General features: G+C 37.6%; 1 protein-coding gene across 1 annotated transcript in view; it reads left to right on the forward strand.

The window, feature by feature from the left end:
• The first annotated feature begins 1,744 nt into the window (after positions 1-1,744).
• The window catches only part of GEFmeso (Guanine nucleotide exchange factor in mesoderm), a 112,053-nt gene continuing 86,727 nt past the window's right edge, over positions 1,745-27,070 (forward strand). The window contains exon 1 of the mRNA XM_090180813.1: positions 1,745-2,427. Coding sequence (XP_090036939.1) covers positions 2,181-2,427 — 247 coding nt within the window. The 5' untranslated portion in view covers positions 1,745-2,180. The remainder of the gene's footprint in view (positions 2,428-27,070) is intronic.

Raw genomic sequence — 27,070 nt, forward strand, 5'->3', positions numbered from 1 at the left:
CTCTTCGCTTCGGCTCTATTGTGTGCCGGAGCCGGGGAGCCGAAACTTCAAAGCATACGCCGCCAAGATCCCCAACACTCGATACCCGCGGAGAGATCCTATTGTAATCTTCCCCCCACCTTGGCTATTACGAATTTCGTTCGCAATTTAGAAAATTGGACTTTAATTACCCCTTGTAAGACACTTTAAATATTGTATTCTTTCCTAAATCCAGGAACAAAATATTCTAATTACCATTAAAAATGAATAATGTAATTTAAATTAATTTTATAAATTGAATATTGAAGACATTGTACTTCCGGTTGATACAGAAGTATATAAAAAAAGAGTTTTCATATCCCTTTATTGCAAATGTTTTTCGCTGGCTCCCGCTGATTTTTCTAATTTAATTATTTTGATTCGAAATATGTATCTTGCTCGAGGGTGTGTCTTTTGTTTGTTGCCATGGTAACGCGTATAGGTCAGCCATGACTTTAAAGGGGAACGGTCGAGCTTTAACCAGTTAAATAGCCCTATAGCCCGTTAAAAACTAAAATTTATGGCGAAAACCGCATCAAAAAATATTAAGCGGTTAATTTTTAATAAAATAAAGACAGTAAAACAACATAAAAGCACGCGCTGCTGAAGATGCGAAAGATTTGTTTCGCACGCGCGGCGCGTTCCAGTCTGTTATACGAGACCTAAGCCTAAATTGCGCGATTTTAAAAGTTAGGATAGTTCGCAAATCGCCCACTAAGGTGCTGTTGGCGCTGGCGATACACCTTAAGATGGCATCGAAAATTAAAACCCAAATACTTGACGTTATTTTGCGTTTCAACTTTTTAGGCCAAAAACTATTTTTTTCAAGACAAAATAAGGTAGGTGTAAGTATATTGATATGCAAATAAGGCGATATTTGGAAAAGCTTGGCCGTTCCCCTTTAAGACACCCATGGCGGTCACGTGATAATTGCTTGGGGTTTTGCCACGTGATCTGTGACGTGAAATTAATGTAATGGTGGCCGTTTCAAGGCGGGGCTTAGTTATGACGAATGCTTACGATACTACCCAATACGCCAAATACTAATTTCCTAAAACTATTTAATCGTGAAAATATAGTTTATATATCAGGGAAAATCCCTAGGCAATGTAATAATTACATTTTACATCGTTAGAGGGAGTTGTAAACGTGGAACATATTGAGCAGTGATGCGGTGTTTACAAAAATTGGATCCAACGCAAATTTCCTCAAGCCTGTGCAGATACAAATTTCATTTTTACGTTCTCACGTAAAAGACAACTTATATACTTGAATACTTCTGGTTGATCTACGGAATTGCGTGTTAAGATAACAGCTTCTTTTGATACATTGTTAATAGAAGTCTTATTTTTAATAAATCAGAAAAATCATAACGCTAACCAAAAGAGCCAGTATAAGCAATTTGTTTTTAAACGTAAAGATGTGAAAAAAGAGCTAGATTTGAACCCCATCTGGTTTTTAGAAAGAAATGACAAGAATTCCTTATTATATCCGATTTTTTCTCCCGCTCACTGCATCCCCGCTCTCTTTTCGCGTCCCTCTGGCTGGATTTCCATCCCAAAATATCGCTCGTCTGGCTGCCCCCCCCCCCCCCCCCTCTCACCCATGTTTGATTCTTTTCGCGACGCCCCCCGTCCCCCACTTCCTCTTTTGGAATCGACAGGCCCTGTGTTTTCTCGTCTCTCCGCTTGGCAGCGCTCCCTTCAGTTTTCGAGGGACCTCGCGCTGAACGTGGCTGCGTAAGCGATTCTCTTCCGAAGTTTCGCCGCCGCCGTGAGTGGCAAGGCTTCCCCCTTTGACTGTTTTGTAGAAGCGTGATTTTAGCGCGTGGTAGGTTTTCGCGTTGTGTACGGTTTTAGTCGCGCGTAATCTTGGACGTTTTTACCCGGTTTCTTAGTATTGTTTTCTCGTCGCTACTCCTATTTTGGAAGGCCATCCATCATCCATTTCGCACGCCGAAAAATTAGACATTTAGCCACGATAGTAAGTCCCCTCCGTTACCTAAAAATATAAATTATCCCCGCGGATTTTAAATGTTTTTCGCGTCGGCTTCGCGCCGGAATCGTGAGAGCCGAGGCTTAAAGCTAAATAATAAGTGGATCACCCCGACATTCGGGATAAACTGATTTCGAAAACGCGTCACCGATCGTTTTCGATACACCATGGTGCATTACGATGTCAGTGCGCGTTTTAGGAGGCCGCCTATTCCTCCCCATTCCAAAGAGACGCCTTCCTCGGTCTCCTCCACCTCCGGTCATCAAGGGAGGTCAAATGTCAGGGTCGGAGTGTTCGGATCATCTCCGCGGGAGAGGATGGACTGTGAGGCCACGTCTTCGAGCCACCACGTCCGAAACGCCGAACCCAATGTGGGTTCCACGGATGAAACCATGCAATGGGACGAATTTTTCGGTACGTTACGATGCTTAGTTCTATTTTATTCGCTTAAGGAGGAAGACTACGGTGGTCATTGTCTACTTTCGCGCTATTTCAAGCTGAACTCTTTTAATTTTGTATTTTAACTTATAAAATTAATATTTATTTTAGAACAGCTTCTTGTTTAGTGCTTAAAATAATGTTGACAATTTAAAATTTAAAATTAATTAAGTTATTACGTTTTAATTCGGACCCCCGGAGCTAAACAAGTTGGGCAAGCACCCAAACTACCCTTTAGTTAGGACCTTATATCTCGTTAACTATTAATATTAGAATTATCAAAATAATTTTAAGCACTAGAGGAAGGTTCAGCCTAATAAGAAAAATATAATTCAATGATGTAATTGTTGAAACAGAAACGTTCAGCTTGAACGAAAAAGAGGCTTTTCCTGTATTCTTCCCCCTTAAGTGCTGGAGAGTTTTCGCTTTTTTCGAAAACAAATAAAGGTAGTTCTTCGATAACCTGACTATCGTAATTTGTAATCTGTTCGCAAAAAGGGCTAGTTTGATATATTGGCATTATGTGGGACATCTGTTTTTCTAGCCCTTATCTTAAAATGGTTGATAGATCCTACTTAAGTCCCATTTAGCGTTTTAAAAAAGCAGGGTTTCTGGAACTAGAATTTTCATTATCAACGTAGATATTCTAATCGGCGAACTTTGGTGCGTTAGGCGACATAAGCGCATCTGTTGATAACAACCTAATCTCGCCTGTTTTCGCCCACTTACAATGTCAGCGAAAATGACAAAAAATACGTTATTTCATAATGTTGCTTATAATTATATGGGTTTCTTAGACGTTCTTAGTAATCGGAAAGTAATCGTATGATACGGCGATGCAGTCTTTACCTCGCTTATTGACATTGTCAAAAGTATCTGTGGAAATGATAAACCTACGCTTGACGTTCAAACGGGGTCCAGTATGTAAAGACTGAACTCCTACGATGTAAAAATAATTAAAAAAATCACTTGGAAACTAAACTTAGGTAGTTGCTGTTTCTTTGCAGGGCCATTAGTCAACTACAGTGAACTACTAAGAGCTACTTTTCGCTTGACTTTTCGACTATTATAATAGAGCCAACCTTTTTTTCGGCCTGTTTAGCAGACGAAAATACAGAAGCTTCTCGCGTCGGCCGCTACGTGGTTCTATGAAAATTGTAAAGGCTAATTTCAAATAATTTGAAAATGTTTCCAAAAGGTCGGGAAATTTGAAAATGTTTCCAAAAGGTCGGGAAATTTGAAAATGTTTCCAAAAGGTCGGGAAATATGAAAATGTTTCCAAAAGGTCGGGGAACTTGAAAATGTTTCCAAAAGGTCGGGGAACTTGAAAATGTTTCCAAAAGGTCGGGGAACTTGAAAATGTTTCCAAAAGGTCGGGGAACTTGAAAATGTTTCCAAAAGGTCGGGGAACTTGAAAATGTTTCCAAAAGGTCGGGGAACTTGAAAATGTTTCCAAAAGGTCGGGGAACTTGAAAATGTTTCCAAAAGGTCGGGGAACTTGAAAATGTTTCCAAAAGGTCGGGGAACTTGAAAATGTTTCCAAAAGGTCGGGGAACTTGAAAATGTTTCCAAAAGGTCGGGGAACTTGAAAATGTTTCCAAAAGGTCGGGGAACTTGAAAATGTTTCCGAAAGGTCGGGGAACTTGAAAATGTTTCCGAAAGGTCGGGGAACTTGAAAATGTTTCCGAAAGGTCGGGGAACTTGAAAATGTTTCCGAAAGGTCGGGGAAAAGTCAAGGAATTGGAAAATGGTCCCAAAATGTTAGGGAAAAATCAAGGAATTGGAAAATGGTCCCAAAATGTTAGGGAAAAGTCAAGGAATTGGAAAATGGTCCCAAAATGTTAGGGAAAAGTCAAGGAATTTAAAAATGGTCCCAAAAATTAAGGATAATTTAAAATGACCCCAAAAAAATTGGGCAAATAAATTTTTGAAAGAAAATATTTTTCTAGATTTTTACCTTAAACCATTCATTTATTCTACAGAAAATATGGTCAGGGAATTTAATTCTGGAAATTTTGTACGAACCCTGCACAAGTCACAAGTTGACTTAGGCCTGTGTGGTGCCTCGGGTATTAGCTTAGCTGATTAGTATTATTATTCATATTTTAAACCATTTAAAAGTAATTTCGAAAAATATTATTCAAGATTATTTTTAGCAGACGACACTTTACTCCTACGTATTTCTCTTGACGACAAAAAATTCCGCGGGAGGTCTCAAAAACGTCTATTGACGCGAGTGCCAAGTATAACGTATCGCGAGTAGTTTTTCTAAAGTTTTTATTTTGAATGTGTTTTCCTGTGGCGTTTCGTTTTTTGGCCCGTTTCCAAAATATGATCGTCCAGTAGCGGCAGCACGCGCGTCTGCTTATAAATTTAGCTTGTCGCTCAAAGGGCGCCAACTATTGGCTAATTCCTCGCCACCACTTATTAATAAATTGGTGCGAAAAATTGTAATTGCGTCCTTGGAAGCGGAAGAGAACTTCATTTGGCGAAAACTAGAGTTGGTTGACTTTTAACTCCTTCCGTTGGGTGGCGCTAGTAGCCCGGGGGCCAAATGGAGCTTGACTGGCGGCGCCGTGAGAAATGGATTGATTAACCTTTCGGGCGAGCGAGCTTCGTTAGAAAGCTGTCGGAACAAAATAGCCATTGTTTTATGGTAATTTGGCGGCCGCGTGCTACGAATAAAAGGAGTAATTTGAAACCTGTCCTAGCGTTGCTGTTGGTGTCGTGTTCACAGCCCTACGCGTACATTTACTAATTTATGCCTAGAAGGGTTTTCAAATTCCGTAACCGAAAAAGAAACTGCGGGATAGCGCTCCCAAAATACCGCTTCTTTGAAGTTTCATCGGCGTGCCTTACTGAAACCCAGGTGCGTAGGAACCGGGGGAGGCAAGTGGGGCAATGCCCCTCCCAAATATTTTGCCGGTGGGGGCAGCTAATGTAATGCCCCCTCCAACTTTTTGGTCGGTTCAAAACTACAAAGTGACTAATTTAAAATATTATGGGCTCAATAGAGAGATTACTAACCTACGGTCCTTATATAATATAATATATATTATATAATATATTTTAAACTTAAGTACTGAAATCGTTCCTATTTTTGTGTTAAAGATCTCAAATCCCGCTATTAAATTTCGAAAAAAAAGAGACTAAATCTTTTCTAGGTATTGGCTTTTTTAAAAAAGGATTTATTGGTACGCCAGTGGACAGGGTTTGAGCATCTTTGCCCCGCGGCAACTGCTGAAACCTTGGAGAAGAGAAGTATTCTGGAGTGGAAAAGTCGGGCGCCACCTGCGGCTTTGTAAAATTCCCATCATGCACTTTTTGGTCGGACGTCATCAAGCCAGAATGATGGCAGATAAAGCTGACGTCCGACCAAAAACCGGGGTAGTCTGGGTAATTCTAACAGCAATAGGCGGCAAAGGACGTTCTTATTACCGCTATGGGATTTTCCACTCCAGAATACTTCCCTCCTCCAAGCTGAAACCAGGAATCCATACCTCTACTGGGAATGCTTATCGCGGCCGATTTTCGTCACTATGTGGCCGACGGTTTTTTTGACGTCACTATGTTAACTTAACAAACAACAACGTGAGAGGGCAGCGCGCGCAGAGGGGATTTTTGTTCTTGGAGGCGGGGCCAAAGCCGTCAGAGTGATCTTACCATACGTGATACGGCAGGATAAGCATTCCAAGTAAAGGTATGAATTCCTGCTGAACCGTATAATAAATATAAATATAAATCAACTAGGCGAATACCCAAGGCACCACCCTAGGCCCAAGTGGTGGCCGGGTTACAATGCGTAAGAGGGTAGTGGCAAGCCCTGCATGCCAGGCGAACCAACAGCTCCCTACACTAACTATTACCGTTAACCTCTACAAGTTTTTATGGAAAGGGGAAACCGAAGAGGTCGTGGGAAAACCCCTTTAACCAGTGAGGAGAGAACTTGCAAACTCAACGCGGAGGGAGTGGTTCTGAGTTTACACGCACACTTCATTTTTTCCATTGTGTGCCCGAAATATTTCGTATAGCGAACGTTTATATGTTTAACAGCTGATGGTGAAACGATGCTACACTTTGATCTTAGCCAAACGATGAAGAAAAAGAATCTTATCAAATTCATAGTTTATAAAAAATATATTTTCGAGGTGCCAATTTACTCGTATATGTTTTATTGAAATTATTTAAAACAAAGCTACACTGATTTGAAGTAACTATGCTAAAAAAGTCTAAAATTGCTACGTTTTTGGAGAAATTTAGCCCCAATTATCGTGAATTAAGTTAAATTTTATTTAATATTGCCATAAGTTATATAATTTATAATAAGTTTGCCAATTAAAATTATCACCGAACTGATTTTCAGAGTTTTTGCGCAATCAAGATTTAGTTCTCAATACAAAGCTCCCTAGGGTCTAAATATGCCCAAGACGAAATTTACTACTAGCAAGGACGATAACACGCCACTCATTTCGAGTGCGAGTCCAAGTCAGTGTCGAAAAAAGGTTCGGTCAGGAAATTACCATTAAAACAAAAGGAAATTTCATTATGTTACTCATGATAATATTTATTTATCTTGATTTTGCAACTATTTTTATAATAATATGCTACTCACAAGGAGACATCCCGAGGTGTTTCTCCCCGACTTTTTTCAAACTCGGGGGTTAAGTAGACCTTCATGTACCGCGAAAGCTCCTAATGGGAAAAGTTTTCCATGGGAAAATCACGGTTGTAAGGAGCCTTTGACATTTTAAAAAAATTACAAAAATTAAAATTTTGGCAAAATAATTGGGTAAAATCGATAAAATTACGTTCAAATGGTAAGGGTTTACAAACCGTGATTTTGCCATGCTATTTTACGTAGAGAAAGTTTAAACTTGAGTTGTGAAAAACATTTTTGGTTGCCATGGCAAAACGAATGGTCATTGAAACTTTTCCCTATAGGAGCTTTCAAGGTACCCGAAGGTCTACTTTGAACAAAATCCGGGAGAAACACCCCGGGATGTCTCCTTGTAAGTTCAGTTGCGGGTCCAATTCGGAGATGGGCAATAGTGTCAAGTGTCGAAAAACTTTAAAGGTTCAGAAAGAAAGCTACCATTAACAAAACATTGTTGATTTGTTACTTATGATATTGCAATAAAAAGTTCTCCAGCACGTCAACTTTGCATAATGGTAATGGTATCAGTTGATTATGAAATTAGATGGATTTTTTGGAAGCGTCGTAAAATATCCACAAACTTGTTCGTATTCAAATACAGTCAGCTGAGGAAATAATCAAATTTGACATCGCTGTTGGCTAATGATGAGGTCCGTAATTGGAAAACGAGTTACGATTGAGGAAAATCGCGTACTTCACACGTTACGTGAAAATGTAACGGTATTTTTGATAACCGAAAATACCAGTACATTTTGTTACAGTGACTAAGCGCCACGCGTTGAACGTGCGCGGGTAGGCTTGGCTTCATCAATGTATGACTTGGCCCTAGGGTGGTGCCTTGGGTATTAACCAAGCGGATTTTTTTTAGTACTGTGGAACCTTAGATGTTTTTAACGCGTAGAAATAAATCCCGTTCACTTTGTTGAATGCGCAGTAGGCTTTTTTACCACATTCGTTGTCGAAGCTTAGACCCTCTTCAGAGGCCCTTTTGCACGAACCAACATTTTAGTACAACTGGTGAGCACAGTTTTAGACTAGACTGCGCATTTTTTATTTGCACGATACACGAATAACTATAGTTATTTTATTTTTTCGGAAAATTAACAACACTATATATAGTGTTGTTAATTTTCCGAAAAAATAAAATGCGGAAATATTTCCTGAAAATTTTCCGAATTGCGGAAAAATAAATATTGAAACATAAATTACTTTTTAAAGGTTTTTAACTATTTATCGATATAAAATGTCTAATATCAGTAAACATACTAAAAAACATTAATAGTGTTACATTGTTATTTGTTAATAAGTTTAAACTAGTCTAGAGGTTTAGTTTTACTTTTAGATTCGAATAAATGAGGCGAAAATGCCGCTTTATTTAAATTTGCAAACAATATATTAGACTAATCATGGAATGATAATTTTTGTTTTCGGAAAAAAGGCCTCTGTCTTTTTCCGGAAAATTTTCCGACTTCCAACACTACGAATTACGAAATTCTTTAAAAATACCTACACTACTACTATTTTAGTCTATTTACAAAGGTGGACAAGATCATTATTAACCCTTAGATCTGTTAAATAGAACGATTTTTTCGATTTAAATAATAGGTCATAAGAATCGTCCAACAAAACATTGAAGTGTCCAAAATAATAGACTTGTTAAGCACTTCTGTGTTTGCCAATGTTTTACTAAAATGTAAGCGGGCGTGAATAATAGCTGTATTATTTCCGATGTCAGTAGTTGTTGTTCGCCTTTTTTGGCACACGTTATGTCGATGAAACAAAGAACCGTTTTATTATACTTTTTATAGTTCAAGATTCTCTCGTTTCACTGGTACGCGTGAAATCGAAACTTCGAAAAGCGTACTCATTGTTTATGAATCATTTGAATATGAAACGCCGGAATTCGTAGCATATGGCAAAATTCCTCCCCCCATAATTCAGCCCCTGTTCTGGCTCGCGACGAGATTTGCTTTCGTGGACGATTTAACGCGGCTAGGCACGCTTCTACACACTCGATTCTTCGTTTTATGACTAATTTTATACCTTAAAGGCGCCAATATTGAATAATTTCGTCTCGCTACAAAACGCCGAAACGTTTACGACCGTCGTAAAATTCTCCCATAGAAACCAAGAACGAATTGAGGTTACTAAGAACGTGCGCTAGCCTGATCTACTAACTAAGATCTACTCTCAAAATGAAACTATCCATTTTATCAATTGTATAGAGCCATCTTGTATCGATCGTAAGAGAGTAAACGTGTATAATTAGTTCGATTTCACTATTAATTTAGTTGCTACTAAAAACGGGTCGACTCGTACGTTCTCAGTTACCTAAATTCGTTCTTGGCTATCGTCAATGCGTCAAAAGGGGTATGATACTTAAGTAGCCTGTTCATATTGTACCAAACTTGGAATTTACGAGTCACAACGACATTTTATTACTTGGCGCGAGACAAATCTCGTTAACGTGCAAATTGTAGAGAGGTTAAGCCCGAGCTAGAAAACGCGAAGGGAGAACGGGAAGGATTGGAGACGCGTAGACTTATTGCTAAGCAGACTCTTCGCCATTTTGAAAGCACGAATGACGTATTTAAAATTGACTAGAGGGTCTCTTGAAAGTCCCTTTAAGCTACCCGTTTGAAATCTTGTAGGGTGAGCTTGCGGGAGTTTAGTTTGTACACAATAAATCTACGTGTACCTGTCTATTATGTCTGAGATCCCTGCAATGTACGCGTATGAAATTAACAATTTTTCCGTTCTGGTGTCGAGCCAATTACCATTGCTTACATCATCGCGCTATTAAACTCTGAATGCATTTATATTATACTTAGGGAGAATGACTTTGTTGAGAATCATGGTGTAATCTGGGAGGAAAGCCGTCTCCAGCGTGCGCTCGGAAGACTTCAGTTAATAATAAGCTATGCTAATACCTGGGCTACATTCAGTAACGCAAAGGGAAAAATCTGTTTTTACTTGATGAGCGCTTGTCGTCATAGTTACGTAGGAAGTTACTGAACGGTGTTATTTAGTGTTCCTATATTTCCTATTTTTTCCTATAATTTAACAAACTTCCTTTTTCTCCTATAATTTTATTAATATAATTTTCTTCCTATATTTTCTTTTTTCCCCCAATTTTCTTCCCATATTTTCTTTTTCCCCCAATTTCTTCCTATATTTTCTTTTCCCCAAATTTCTTCCTATATTTTCTTTTCCCACAATTTCTTCCTATATTTTCTTTTCCCACAATTTATTCCTATATTTTATTTTCCCTCCATTTTTTCCTAATTTTCTTTCCCCGCCAATCTCTTCCTATATTTTCTTTCCCCCAATTTTCTTTAAATATTTTCCTATATTTCAATGATATATTCCCTACAATTCCTTTAAAAGATTTTAAAATATTCTGTGTTCACCGTGTAATAACCAAGGCACCACTCAAGTCATCTAGCGACTTTTAATGCGTTTAAATCAGTTGGCGGGGTTAAGAAATCAATTTTTATATTTTTAAGGGGAAAGGAGCTTACTTTTGGAGCATAGCCGGCTGTATTAGAGAAGGCCAGGAAATCCAAGCGATTTTTCTTAAAAAAACTTCCGCGCTCCTGGCGCCTTTATCCACTAGATGGCATCTTTTGGCCCAGTAATATTGTGAGGTCAGAGGCTAGCCGTCTGCTACCGTTAATGTAATGCCATACCATTTGAATTTCGCGCCTGTGAAAACTAGGCATATAAGCGCCATCTAGCAGCAGGAGCTGCATAAAAAAATTCTTTAGGCCACCCCCTCCGAAAAAACGATTTCCTGGCCTTCTCTAATACAGCCGGCTATGTTTGGAGCATAAGAGATTGGGAGCTACGCTCAAAATCTTCTCAAGAAAGTCCTTCTCCCGAAGTATAAATACGTAAATTCTGGATGTATAGTATATGAATTTTCCGTTTTGAAGATAATTAAATTTTGCAGGCGGTTGGATCTAGCGTCGCCGCACCCTTTTCTCGAGGGCTGAGGTTCCCCAGCGAAGGTTGCATTTGGTAGAATGTGTTTGTTACGGCCAAAAATCCTTAATTTACGAGACGTTAACTGGACCGTAAATTTGGGAGGAAGCGGTGTCTTCGGCGCTGTGCGTTCCACGTAACAATTAAACTCTCGAGTTTGTTTGATTTTATTTTTGAATGACTTGGAAACCAGCTTTACCGCCTTTTTGGGCTCTTCCTTAATTGGGAGTCGAAACGCGAGGCGGAACAACCTCGACCGCCAAAGCGAAAAACCAGTCGCCGACCGACAATTCGCTACAGATAAACAAGTGGTCAAACGGTATAATATGTAGTCCGGCGTTTCAGTGGCCGGCTACATCCGTGAAACTGCGAGAAAAGCACAGTCATAATATTTTAATATTTAATTGTTAATTTTTATGTAATATTGATTTAATTGTTAATTTTTATGTAATATTGATTTCATTGGTTAATTTTTATGCCGAAGGGCTCCAAATTCCTAGAACAAACAGCTTCTGTACACTATCCCTCTATACCCTGAGAGTTTATTTGACAGTTTCAACCAAAACGAAATTTGCCCATTCACCAGAGTATAACTACGGCGCCACGTATAATGCGCCGGAATAAAAAATCCCGAATTTCCGATAAAGGCTGTTTTGTTACAGATATTCGGGTTAGGCCCTGAAATATAAAAGACTCGATAGACGCACCAGCGTTGTATTTTGACGCTTCTTCCCTGTGGGGTAATTTATCGAATTCAAAAAAAGAAATAAACTCCCCCCATTCTCGCTTAAATGTCGGTACCTCTTTAATTAGGCTTCCAAGTGGGTGGGCGGGAAGTTCTCAAGGCACCTCACCGCGGGCGAAAAAGGGTCATCAGGAAATTTGGAGATTTGGCGTTGATGGACGTGGTTTTGGGTTGGAGTGGCTCGTCCGTGGTAAAGCCCCCGAAGGCCGTGTCTGGAAGGGTCTTGATGAACGATGTCCGAGTTGCCATCGGCGCAATGGGATAATCCCAGCGGATTACCGCGTTGCTGTCGAGACGCCGTTTTTGTTGGATCATGAATGAGATTGGTAATCTGGTAATGGTTGTTTTCGGCCACCACCCCTGCTGGCCATCCGGCCCCGCAGCCGCGTATGGCTTATCCGCGCCGTGCCACGCTGCTGCCTGGTATAACGAACGTGTACCCACTACCCGATGTATGGCGTGGGGGGAGTGGCCTCGTGCACTTGACGGATGAGAATCTTGGTCAGTCGGCTACTCTACCGTCATGACCACCCACCTACAGAATCTGGCGACGTGGCTCGAAGAAATTAGTCTCTTTTTTGGAGTAGGTGGCGTGGTGGTTTTATTTTAGTAGAAGTATGCGAATATTAAATATATTAGTGATATTAAGCTCTTAAGACAGCAACGTGGGCGGTAAACTCGTAGACGGCGCCTAATTTTCCTACACTATGTTTTTAATTTCTTTCAAATCTTAATTAGATCATGAGGAACAGATGAGCGTGCTAAATGTACAGTATTTAGTGATATTATATAACGTACGTTTAAATAAAACTTAAATAAAACATTTGTGTAGGTAGGCATTTCTAAAAAACTTAGTTTTGTATAAAATAAAAAATTGTATTTGAAATATAATAACCTTCAAGTCATTTGGCTAAGATCAAAGTGTAGCAGGGCTCCCAGAGGTCCTAAAAGTCCTATAAAATCCTATAATTTTGATATTTTGCCCATTTCAAATAGTTATGAGAAATTCCTGTACAAAGTCATTATAGTCTACATACTTTTGTTATTGTTAAGATGGTTAACTACTAGTATATTTTAGTGATAAAATCAAAGATTTTTTCACTAACGTTGTAAGTATAAATTTGGTTTTTAAATGCATAAAGTTAGTAAATGAAATAGCATATCTAGTGTTATAAAATCTTATAATTTTGAAAAAAATAGACCTATAAAGTTCCATTTATTTAGAAATATAATCAAATTTTTCCTATAAGCAAAATTGAAGATTTTAGTGGGGGCACTTTAAGAGTCTTGGGCCGATCACATACATATAATGCTTGCTCGGCCCTATGGGCTATTTCGTAGGTTCAAATTTATAATCTCAAAATATTTGGATCTTTTAGATGTCTTAAATTTTTTTTCTTCAAAATGGAGCCTGAACTCGCGATTGGTATTCCCCTGTTATAAACATACCATTCTCCGTGAATGCTTAAGCCTCAGTGTTCGTAGAAACGGATGCAGCGCGGGGGTCTTGGAAGTTCGCAAATGGGTTGAGTCACTCGCTCACCTTCTCGCAGTTTTATATTCTCTCTCTCTAATCTCTTCCTCGACCGTTGTTTAACGCATTTATTATTCACATTCACGGCGACCAAAAAGAAACCGTTTGCCCCAGCACGCTCGACATGGGCTTAGCGAGTAGCTCTTAAAACACGTAGGATAAAGAATGGTACCGAGTCACCTGGTACCCATGCTGCGGATGGGTAGACACCGTGAACATCCTTCGAGCGTATTGTCCGCTAATCATCCGTGTTAGATGAATATTCGGGAGAAGCCCGTGCCATAAAACGCGCGTAGGTGCGTAGCCGTACCTTTATCGCGCGCAGACTGCCTATCCTACACGTTTTCTAATGACGATAAGAGCGAATTAAAAGAGCAGGATGGGTCGTGTTCGAGGGGCCCTTGTACCCTGGCTTTTCGCGTTTTGAACCCCTTTCTAATAAGGCCGGCCATTGTATGGAAATATCTTTCTTGGATAATTTTACTCGGTGTAAATCAATATCGGCCATTGTAACTAGGGGTTTGCACGGTTTTATGTAAGATTTTCCAATTCTCGCTCCACGTAGAGATTAGAGATGTTTCGATAATCCGCCTTTCGTATCAGATTATCTCTCTTCGGTGGAACTTTAGGCGCGACACAAAGAAGACTCGTTGTTCGATTCGGTCGTCGGCTTGTTGCCATGTTCGAGAAATTTCCGAATGAGATATTACCGCTTGTAATCCTGACGGGTAGTTCTAAACGCTAATTCGTAAATAAATCCGGAAATCTGGGTTTAAATTTAAAATTTAGATCGGGATTTTAATCGTATTTTAGATTTCAATTTTGATTTTTTAGTCAGTTGATTTTGAAACGTGATTTTTTAGTCGGTTGATTTTGAAACGTGATTTTTTAGTCGGTTGATTTTGAAACGTGATTTTTTAGTCGGTTGATTTTGAAACGTGATTTTTTAGTCGGTTGATTTTGAAACGTGATTTTTTAGTCGGTTGATTTTGAAACGTGATTTTTTAGTCGGTTGATTTTGAAACGTGATTTCTTAGTCGGTTGATTTTGAAACGTGATTTTTTAGTCGGTTGATTTTGAAACGTGATTTCTTAGTCGGTTGATTTTGAAACGTGATTTTTTAGTCGGTTGATTTTGAAACGTGATTTTTTAATCGGTTGATTTTGAACCGTGATTTTTTAGTCAAAAACAGAGGAATCGATATGTCCATAAATCGAACGTCAATTACCAAATGTGTATTTCCCCAACAGGGAAACGATAAGCCGTATCGTAAATTGAGATTAAAAGTACCCCACCCCTCACATCAAGAATTTATTAGCATCAAAATTTATGAGAAGACCACAGCCCCCGAATCCCCGAGGGTTCTTCGGGGGCCCCTTTCGGTAGTCTGCCGTCATCGCGTGGTTGCCAGCCGAGTTTTATTTACGTAATCAGCCTTATATATTTGATCCCCTAAGTTTTGGGGATGTCGACATCTTGATCGGCCATCAACGGAGGCTGACTGAGATCGAGGCCAAAGTTGTCCGTCCGTCACTTTTGACTGCGACTCGTGGCACTCGGCGTTATCAGGCGGTTCCGGTCGTTGCTACGCGTTTCCAGGGTACTCGCACCCCGACCAGATGAAATTCGAATTAACCGGACCAACAAAAAACGAGTTGATTTATTGGTTTATATACGCGGAAATCTGGGTTACTTTATGAGTCTGCATTTTATTTTCCTCTCGCTTATCTGTCAGCTAATTTACCGATTTGGGTACTATCGAAATCGTTAAAAGTATTGGTTTTATTTTTAGGTTGATCATTATATCCGGTATTGGTTAAAGTTATTTCTAAGGTATTTAGATTTTTGGGATGCGGCCCAGAACACGTTTGCGAGTTTTTATTTATCCGAGATATATTTTTCGCCTTAATTGTTTCAAACGTTATCACTTAAACATTCCGACGTTCTACATTGGCGGACGTACGAATAAAGAGACGATAATTAGACGTTTGTTATTTAAAAATATTTGGTTTCAATTAATTTTATTCAGTGTTGTTGATTTTATTTTATTGATTTCAATTAATTTTTTTATTCTAGGCCTATTGGGTTTTTACCGTTTTATGACTTTTTTTCTTGATTAATCAGTTGAGTGGAGCAATAATGGTACCTAAAATTTAAATTAATCTTAATGGAATTAAAAACGAAATTTAATTTTTTTCGGAATTGACCGTTTTTTGTACATTTTCATAAATACAATGAAGTATAGTAGGTCATTTTCATCAATAATTAAAAAAATACTTGACAACCCTGATTTTATTATTATTTTTAAATATTTTATCCACCATTTTTCGCCTCAACAGGGTGACCAGACTTCCTATATTTTACTATATTTTTAATGCCTTCCTATAAATTCCTTCATTTTCACCTATTTTCCTATAATTTCACGGTCTTTTATAAATGAAAGAACTTTTTTTGTACGTGTTATAAAACATCTAGTGAAAAAACGGCCGCTTTCGAACCAAATCTTGAAATGTACGGACTTTGTAAATCCGCTAAATGATCCAATAATACCAGAAAGCAGTGTGCCTAAAATTATCAATATTCTAGGTGATACCGATGTGCAATAATTACCTTATTTTTCCTATATTTTCCCATAACTCGCCTATTTAATTTGCTTTATTTTCTTATAATTCGCCTATTTAGTTAACTATATTTTCCTATAAAATTTTCAAAGCCTTTCCCTGGTATTGTATTATCAAGAACCTATTTAGGTGACGAGAACGTACGAGGAGGTGGCCTTTCAGGACAGCCAACGTGATGTCCTACTTAAGGGAGTTTCCGTTTAAAAAAAGATCGTATGTTTCGAGAAACTGCGTATATAATAATAAAAATAAATTTTATTCCCAAGTCACTTTTATTAAAAGTTTAATTTAATATTTAATATTTATTTATTTATCTATCAATGAATAGAAAAATAATTGGAATGTATTCAATTATCGTGTGAAAAAGGAATATGTTTTGAATCCAAGTCCCTGACAGATGACGGTTCTTCTCCATTTTAAATGCTTATTTCCGTCCGGCCATGGTAGTTCTTATTACCGTAAACGTTTTGACTCGTTCGTTCTCAGTAATCTAAATACGTTCTTGGTACTTTCGTTATTCCATAACGTAAATTAATTTTAATTACAGAAAAAATTTGCCTTGATTTGAATAGATCTTTCTATAAAATAAAATCATGAATTTATTTATTTTAAAATGAATAAATTCATGATAAAATGAATAAAAAGTGAAAAGAACAGAATATGTTGCTCTTCCGTCACAAAACACGGCTTTTTTAGTATTCTTCGCACGCGTGTTTTACACGTGCGCTAGAAAGATCTATATTCCTCTGGCGACTGTAACACGCGCTCCTAGACTTGTGACGTAAAAGGCAACCTATTCTATTTATTTACTTTTTATTCATTATACTTTGTTAATTTTCATTAATGGAAGTGTCTGATTTAAATGTCTGATTCGAATGAAAACGATTCAATACCACAATGCTTAATCGTCTAATTTCCTCTTAATTTTACATCCTTTTAGAAAATGCCCGCGGGCGGGACCGTCATTTAATTAAATTTCCAACAATGCGTCAAGTGGGTACGGGTACTCTGGGATGGGCATGTACCAAGGTAACAATGACCCTGTTGCCAGTTTCCGAAACCGAAGTTTGCCGCATTTTCAGATCCGAAACGCTAGTCCGAAACAGAGCGAGGGGGCGGAGCCGTCTGTGTTTTGGCCAGCTTGACTGATACGATCAGTATTTATTTCATTGAAAGCGTTACGATTGAGATATACAGATAATTATTGAGGCTTCCAATAATAGAACGATGGCTATTTTTTTAATAGTCGTAAAAACGTAATAAATTTGTTTTTATAGGTCAGAGTATTGTTACCCGTATTCGATCGTTAGTTTTGTTTTGAGCGTTCTGTGATAGGCACGTTGAATGGTTAGAGTATAAAAAAAATATGTATTAAAATAAAATTAAATTGCGTAATTTTTGGCTTATAAAAGGTAAAAAACTCGGAAATTGCATGATTTTTGTTTCAAATTAGCAGGGACCCCAGAGGTCCTATAATTCCTATAAAATCCTATTTTCAAAAATGTCCTATAACATCCTATATTTTTAGCCAAATCCCCCAAAAGTCCTATAAAATCCTATAATTTTGTGATTTTGACCATTTCAAATCCAGCCACTCAGTTAAATTGCTAGATTTAGCTATAGGATAAATTCCTATACCAAGTCATTCTAGTCTATACTTTTGTTATTGTTATCATGGTTAGCTACTAGTATATTTTGGTGATAAAATGGTTAAATAGTTTCTATTTTTTAAGCGAAAATCAAAGATTTATTTCTCTAAATATAGATTTTGTTTTTAAGGCATAAAGTTAGTAAATTAAATAGCATATATAGTCCTATAAAACCTATAATTTTTTAAAAAATAGTCCTATAAAGTCCTATATTTTTAAAAAATGATTCAATTTTTCCTATAAAAAATTGAAGATTTGAGTGGGGGCCCTGTAATTTTAAAAGGAACAAAACTCAGATAAATTGTTTTGGGAAAAAATCTCTGAAATTGTCTGGGGATATCTCGGAAAATTTGAATTAAAAATCGTTTGAACTTAGTCATTTTCTCAGAAATAAATGCATTCTTGAATGTGGCTACATTGTCAAAATGGTCTTATTTTTGATACGTCACGCACAGATGCTTTTTTGCGTAGAGAGAAAAACAGTGGCGTACCGAGGGTATATGGTGCCCGGTTCATAAATTTCAAAATGGCGCCCCCTTTATTCCAAAAAATAGTTTTTTTTAATGAAAACCAATTTAATGATATGCACTAGCGACACCGCTAGCGTTTTCTTAGTGGAATTCTGGGTGAAAAAAATTGTCTCTCTAGTCTCTACCCGAGAACAGTCTTACTTCAAATTGTATATAACCTACCGATGACTTTAGCAACCACAACATTAGTCCGTCCTTCGTAAGTTCGATTTTGTTTTGTATAATATCGTAGATATGAGATATTGTGATGCATTTTGGAAAAACTGGAAATTGTTTTAGATATCTGAACAACTGAAAAATTAAAATTCTATTGAACGAATATTCAGAATGAAAAACTAGTTGAAGGAACAATTGGACATTAAACAGGGTTGCCACACGTCAGGGAAATCAGGGAAAAGTCAGGGAATTAAAAATTGGGCCTAAAAAGTCTGGGAAATGTCAGGTAATTTTAAGAATTGGTAAAAATTCAGGGAAAAGTCAGGGAATTCAATTTTATCTTGGCACTTTTTGAAGGTAATTTAACTCTAGATCTATGACAAATTCCACGATTATCATTTATTTCCTTGAATGTTTGGCTATTTTTTTCAACATTGAAATAACATTTTTACTGAAATATAAGTTTATCTAAATTTATTAACTTCTGATAAAAGTAAAATATAAAAGAAATATTTTGGCCTTAATAAGTAAGGGAAAATCTGTTAAAATGGTCAGGGAAAACGGAATAGTCAGGGAATTTGAATCTGAAAATTTTATGGCAACCCTGTTAAAGATCAGAGTGTTTTGGCGACCCCTACATGATAGCCAGCTTGGCGCCCGGTTAAATATTAACCCCATTAACCCGGGTCGGTACGCCTCTGGAGAAAAACCCGCCTAAAATAGTGGACATTGCTAAAGTGCGGACTGATATATTTTTAAAAGTGGAATATATATATTTATAAAATATAAATGTATCCAACAATTTTATTCTAGATGCTTTGATATAAATGTGAAGTAAATATAAACGGTTTTCGCTTGGAGGAACAGTTCCCAGACACCAAAAGGTTGGATAAACTACGCCAGACAAACCATAGCGGGAACCTACTTTTTCCACGCGTAATACTACATTACAAATTCTGGATATTTTTTTAATACGGCGTCCTGTTTAACGGGGCGCAGTTCCAAAGGTGACGCGGCTCTATAAAATGCGGCTAGGGTATATTAGGCGTTTGGGGGGAAACCGCGTCCAACGCGGGGACCCTTTGCACCCTCACGTTCGCCCTCCGCGTAACAGTAACGGCGGTGGCACGATAACCTTAACGCGTTCCTCCCGCGGCTGTCCCAACACCGATAAGCCTTATCGGTGACTCTTAGGTTAAGGTGACGAAATTTCGCGGTCGATTTTTGTCGCTCCATCTGGAAAAGGGATCTATCGGGGGTTCCATTAAGTGGTCTACCGCCGCGACACCCTTCGCTTGACAGTGTCACCGGGCCTTCGGAAGCGGGTGAAGTCCGCGTCTCTTCGCCCTACGTCCCGAGTGTAAGGTCTCCGTGGCCATCCATTTTAATGAGGCTCGCTGTTTTCTCTTTGGTCCAATGGGGACGGCCTAGGCCTTGACCTCCTTCCGTTTTCTGTGACGCTCTTCTCCGGCGCTGGCCATTCACGGTGGCCTCTCGCTTTCGCTCTCTGTCCGCGTGGCCGTGACTGTCTTAAGTCTCCACTTTCTCCCCGTCGTCCAAATGCGTTTCGCCTTCATTTTTAATGTTCCCATTTGGGGCGACTCTTTGTATATTTTTATTATTTGGCGGCAAAATGGACCTCGGTTATTCGTCACGTTGTCATTTGTTGGTCGCGTTTTTCAGTTTTTGCGGTGTTGTTTACGTCACTTTGGAAGTATTGTAAATATCGCCATTGCTCTCGACTTTTTTTATTCAAATGAAAATAGTAGTTGACAACGTATGTTGGTAGATGGCGACAGCTTCTTTGTTTTTAAAAGCGACTTCGGACCATTGAGTTGAGAATAATATAGAGCCCCGGATCGGATTTTCACCATAGGCTTTAAGCTTAGCATCAGTGGAAACGGGACTGAAAATCAAGGAACTTTATCATTCACCTTCTACAATGCATTCTCGTCTCGCGCCAGACTGCGCGCGCGTGCAAGTCCACGAGACATTAATGCTCTGTCAAAGGCGGTTTAATATTGTCAACAGAAGACGCCACGCGTACTTTGATAAAGTTCCTTGATTTTCAGTCCCGTTGCCACTAATGGAGAAAATCCGGTCTGGGGCTCTTTATTATTCTCAACTCAATGCTTCGGACTATCTCGATTTTCCAATATAGTACCTTTCAAACTATGCCATTTTATTGGTGCCAAATTAATTGTTCATATGCGATGTACCAATTAATTGGTCACTCTACGCGGTTCACACTTTTGTATATATATAATTTTTGTGGGTTGCAATAGGAATCCATACCGCTACTTGGAATGCTTATCCTGCCGTATCGCGTATGGTAAGATCAATCTGACGGCTTTGGCCCCGCCTACGAGAGATAAAATCCCCTCTGCGCGCGCTCCCCTCTCGCGTTGTTGTTTGTTAAGTTAACATAGTGACGTCAAAAAAACCGTCAGCCACATCGAGACGAAAATCTGCCGCGATAAGCATTCCAAGTAGAATTCCTGTACTTCAATGGGATTATTCGTATTTTTATACTGCTATACTGTTTCCTGTATGAAATTAGAAAATTAGCTTTAGCCCTTCAAAATTATTTAAGTCTGCTATTTCGATAACAGCAATATTGTTTAGTAAGCAATCGATGAGTCAACGGTTTCAAAGTTTCCGCGTCAGTGACTTTACGAAATATTTTAATTTCATTAGTTGTACATGTACATCTCAAATCAATTATACACCCAAAAATCACTCACCTTACCTACCTGAAAAACGTTGGGTGTTGGTCCACCAAAAAGTGTACCGACGTTTGGTGTTCAAACTGCTCAATTCACTGAACGACCCTTAACTCTTACGAGTTAGTACAGGCCCAGGGTGGCCACACATTAGGGGAAAGTCAGGGAATTTAAAATTTGACCAATGACCTAAAAACTTAAAAAGTCAGGGAATTTTAAGAATTTGTCTTGACACTTTTTACTCAAGGTCTCTGACCAATTCTATGATTATTATTTATTTCCTTGAAAGTTCGGGTATATTTTTCATCATTGCAAATTTGCAATAACCTTTTTATTGAAATGCAAGTCAATTTAAATTTATTAACTTCTGATAAAAGTAAAATATAAAATAAAAATTTTGGCCTTAAAAAGTCTGGGAAAAAAACTCTTAAAATGGTCAGGAAATTGTCAGGGAATTTGAATCTCAAAATTTTGTGGCAACCCTGTAAATTTTGTATGTGTTTGTCGGCCATAAAGATCGAAGGAAAAGGCAGGCCCCCGCAAAGACATTTCAGGCCCCGGGCCAAATTGTGAACTGTTCTTTTTCGCATTTTTCTAAGTATTCTAATGTTTTTGGTCTAATATCAAGAAGGTCATCCTCCCGAAGTAGAAATAAATGCGATGTTGAGACCATTTTTAGCGTTGCTCCCAATCTACCTTACACTCTTTAAATTCAGTAAGTTCCTTCACTGTAAATAAAATAAAATCAGCCTGGTATCTCATTGGTTCCCTAAAACTGACGTCATCCAATGCGATTGCAGGCCGTGACGTTTTCCCTCCCCCCTCTCGTGCTTGGGGAAATTCAACCTTTGAAATTTCCGCGGATCGTCTAAACATAGTAATTATCCTTAAGTATAAATAAATATTTTCTGGCTATTATTGAAAAAGAAAATGTCTTAATTTCACCATAAATATGATATTATAAATTAAGCGGCTTTCGAAGATAAAGACTGTAATTAAAACTTCTTCCTAAATATAAATCAAAATCTCTTTAAGAAACCGAATATAGCTCGTATTTATATTTCATTTAGTGTAAAAATAAACGTTCAAGCCAAATATTCTAGTGTTCTCGCGCTTTTATCCGCCTGCGAACCGAGATTTATGACTCGCATTCATTAACCCTGGCTGGAAAGCTCTCCTTTCGAAGTAATTCCTGAAGATTCTAAAAATAAAAATCATGTAAAGATGTGTTGACGGGGAAACAAAAGCTCGCGTCAGAAGCAAAATAACCATTAACATTCCTTCCCCATTTCCTTATTTATCCACAATATTCTGGCAAAGAGACAGGAGTGCACGGTTTCTTGTTCCAACGTAGCCAGGGGGCGATAAAGTATTTGATGACACTAAATAATAAGAATAAATACAAAATCAAATATTGAATTCTGAATTTACAAAAGCTGGAAACTATTTGGTAAAATATTCGAAAATGGAATTACTTTTAATTGGTATTTGATCAGAAATAAATTTTCGATCGAATACCAAATCCAATATTCGATTGAGATTTATAAAAATTAAAAATGATTGGTAAAATTTTCCGTAATGGAATTATTCTTATTCGGTATTTGATCGGTGAAAAATATTCTATGGAATACCAAATAGAATATTCGATTCAGAATTTACCAAATTTAAAAACTAATTGGTAAAATATTTGAAAATGGAATTACTTTTAATTGGTATTTGATTAGAAATAAATATTCGATCGAATATTAAATCCAATATTCGATTAAGAATTTACAAAATTTAAAAACTATTTGGTAAAATTTTCGATAATTGAATTACTGTTATTTGATCGGTGAAAAATATTCGATGGAATGCCAAATAGAATATTCGATTTAGAATTTACAAAATTGGGAAACTGTTTGGTAAAATATTCGATGTTGGAATTATTATTATTTAGTATTCGACGTGCCCAGTAAATAAAATATCTGAAATTCGGTTTGATCCCCCCAAAAAAATGTTATTTGGGCACCCATAAAAACGTTAGCACATCCAGCTCGTCTGGGAGATCCTTAGTTCGTAAATTTATGCTCGCGCCAAGTCGTAACTTAATCCTTTGTTATCCTGGGAACCAAAAGTCGAGAATTCGCTATTACTCTCATAGATAGGAAAGAGTAAAAAAAATCCGCGGTTGAAACGTGAACCCGTTTAACGCGTTGACTTTACCACATTCCCCGTATTTGAACGTACTAGTAACTCTAACTCGACTTCGGTAGTATCGTCTTTAACAAATTTGCATCGCGAAGAGGGGTTAGTATACCTTTGGAAACGCTGATTTGACCCTGAAAGCGTTCCGTACGTAGTGTCTTTAGACACTGACCGACATCGGCGTAAAGGGATGTTTGAGCGGCGTATTCCGTTTTCCTCCAATCTAAGATGACATTGGTATCCGTACGAAAAAGACGTCTTCGTTTCGGTGCGAATCAACGCGGGTTTCTACGATTAGATTACGCGTAATTTGTCAGTTCAACTCGTTACTGGGAGGGAGGCGGGGAGCGGAGAGTGCTCGGTTCGGTTCGCGATGTGATGTTGGACACGGCGTGGGTCGGTTGATGTGATCGGACGTTGAACTCCGTAGTCTGTTTAACGTTAAGAATGGAGAAAGAAGCCCACCTTTGAATCGAGGTTGAGGGGCGCTGTTGAGTAACGCAAAAGGCTGATGTCAGCAGACAAGGACACCCGTTGTCCCCGCCGCTTGGCCAATTCTGTGAATGGTTGCTAAATATTCCTCTCACTTTGTAAAAGTTGCGTTAACCTAGAACGGGTAGTTCTTTTTTCAGGCTTGGAACGCGACCTGGAAAACTTGGCAAAGGCAGGGAATTTGAAAATGGACCCAAGAGTCAGGAAATTTGAAAATGGTCCCCAAGAGTCAGGAAATTTGAAAATGGTCCCCAAGAGTCAGGAAATTTGAAAATGGTCCCCAAGAGTCAGGAAATTTGAAAATGGTCCCCAAGAGTCAGGAAATTTGAAAATGGTCCCCAAGAGTCAGGAAATTTGAAAATGGTCCCCAAGAGTCAGGAAATTTGAAAATGGTCCCCAAGAGTCAGGAAATTTGAAAATGGTCCCCAAGAGTCAGGAAATTTGAAAATGGTCCCCAAGAGTCAGGAAATTTGAAAATGGTCCCCAAGAGTCAGGAAATTTGAAAATGGTCCCCAAGAGTCAGGAAATTTGAAAATGGTCCCCAAGAGTCAGGAAATTTGAAAATGGTCCCCAAGAGTCAGGAAATTTGAAAATGGTCCCCAAGAGTCAGGAAATTTGAAAATGGTCCCCAAGAGTCAGGAAATTTGAAAATGGTCCCCAAGAGTCAGGAAATTTGAAAATGGTCCCCAAGAGTCAGGAAATTTGAAAATGGTCCCCAAGAGTCAGGAAATTTGAAAATGGTCCCCAAGAGTCAGGAAATTTGAAAATGGTCCCCAAGAGTCAGGAAATTTGAAAATGGTCCCCAAGAGTCAGGAAATTTGAAAATGGTCCCCAAGAGTCAGGAAATTTGAAAATGGTCCCCAAGAGTCAGGAAATTTGAAAATGGTCCCCAAGAGTCAGGAAATTTGAAAATGGTCCCCAAGAGTCAGGGAATTTGAAAATGGACCCCAAGAGTCAGGGAATTTGAAAATGGACCCCAAGAGTCAGGGAATTTGAAAATGGACCCAAAGAGTCAGGGAATTTGAAAATGGACCCAAAGAGTCAGGGAATTTGAAAATGGACCCAAAGAGTCAGGGAATTTGAAAATGGACCCAAAAAGTCAGGGAATTTGAAAATGGACCCAAAAAGTCAGGGAATTTGAAAATGGACCCAAAAAGTCAGGGAATTTGAAAATGGACCCAAAAAGTCAGGGAATTTGAAAATGGACCCAAAAAGTCAGGGAATTTGAAAATGGACCCAAAAAGTCAGGGAATTTGAAAATGGACCCAAAAAGTCAGGGAATTTGAAAATGACCCCAAAAATCCGGCAAATAAATTTTTGAAAGATGTATTAAAAATAAATATTAAATATTTTTGCCAGATTTTACCTCAAACCATTAATTTATTCTACAAAAATGGCCTCGTAAAATTTGGCAAATTGGTCAGGGAACACCTCCAGGAGAAGTCAGGAAAATTAATTTCGAGAAATTTAACAATACCCTCTCGGACACTTACCGAGAGTCGGTCGGTCCCTTCAAATCCGGTGTACGCTCAGGCCGAGATTCACTGAAATTACCAAATCATCTTCGATAATTCTACAATTTTTTTAGATTTATTAAAAAAATAATCTAATATAATGGAATATTTATAAATCGCCAAAACAATTGTAACTCCCAAAAACAAAATGCAAAATTTATGCATAGAAAATCAATTAATTCTTACACATTCGAAATTAAAGTAATATTAACTAAAAATTATAAAATTCAAATAGAGATAAAAAAACAGTGAAAGCACGTATAAATATTTAATGGAAAGGCCTATTCTCTCTTCACCCGAATGTATTCTTGCACCGCTTAATATCCAGAAAGAAAGAGTCTGCGAGTGTCATCGTAAATGTGAAGGTTGCCATTTCTCATTGATGATTGATTAGGCGGCCGCTTCGTTAGCGCCGCCATCCGGAGAAAGGAAGAAACACATCATCACGCTGCTGACCTCTCTCTCTCTCTCTCTCTCTCTCTCTCTCTTCGTGGCGCATTACCTCCATATACGGGACCAGCGGGCTTCTGGGGTTTCATTTTTTCCTCCAATGAGTGTATATCACTTTTGACGTTTCTTAAAAACTCTCGCGCTGACGCCGCTGCCAGATGATGTATAGTATAGAATAACCCTTTTATTATTTGTTTTATAAATGTAATAAATTTTGTCGAATTTAAGTTCCTTTACCAATTTGGTATTCGGTCTGAAGGTTCCGGTATATCCGGAACTGGCTTTTGGCAGATGCGGGATTAATATTATTATTTAATATACAATGTGCCTTTTTTTACCCAGACAAGTGCATTTTTCAAAAACTATATACCAATACATATGGTATGTTAGGAGATTCTTTCACGGGAATTACGACATTAGAGACCCATTTCTTATTATCCGGAGTCTTACCAGATGGTGTCAATAACTTAAAAGCTAGAAATGTTAAATCAAAACAGTGAAAATATATTTTTTTCTGGTTTCTTTTTTATAGAATTTTAAGTTGAGGTTTTTTTATAGTTTTTACGGGATTGTTGGTTTTGGTTATTTTTAAATCGAAAAAATCGATTTAATTGATTTTAATCGGATTTTTTATTGATATAAAACGATTTTTTTATTGATTTGATTTTAATTGTATTTTTATTGATTTGATTTTAATTGTATTTTTATTGATTTAATTTTAATTGTATTTTTATTGATTTGATTTTAATTGTATTTTTATTGATTTGATTTTAGTTGTATTTTTATTGATTTAATTTTAATTGTATTTTTATTGATTTGATTTTAATCAGATTTTTAATGTTTTTAATTGATTTTTAAGTTTTTGCCTGTTTTTCTTGGCAAATTGACTAATAACTTGAGTGCAGTGGTAATTTAAACTAAAATTTAAATTACTCACAATAAATAAATAAATAAATTAAATTATTAATTGAAAAATAAAGTTAATTGAGTTCGCTCTGAATTGAAGTTGCTAGAGAACCTACGTTCGTACATTTTCAGAAATTCATTGAAGTATAAAAAGTGATATAAGTGATTTTTAATAAAAATAATCCAATTTGAAACGCGATTTAAATTAGACAACCTAAAAATATTGCTTAATATAACGGTAGAAGTATTTTTTTTAATAGGTAGTATTTACAAAAGGGATAAATCAGGTATTTAAATAAATTCGTAAAACCTCCAGGACAAATTTGTAATTTTATTTAATCAGTCAGCCACTCATAACATAATCTTTTCCCTAACAAACCCAGTTAAAAGTAATAGCATATCAGATAATTATTATTAATTTACGCTATATTATAGTCAATTTAACAGAAAAAAATTATGATATGCTATTTTATGAAG

The sequence above is a fragment of the Leiobunum rupestre genome, chromosome 7 (assembly GCF_980474605.1).
Source record: "Leiobunum rupestre chromosome 7, qqLeiRupe1.1.hap1, whole genome shotgun sequence".
NCBI lineage: Eukaryota > Metazoa > Arthropoda > Arachnida > Opiliones > Sclerosomatidae > Leiobunum > Leiobunum rupestre.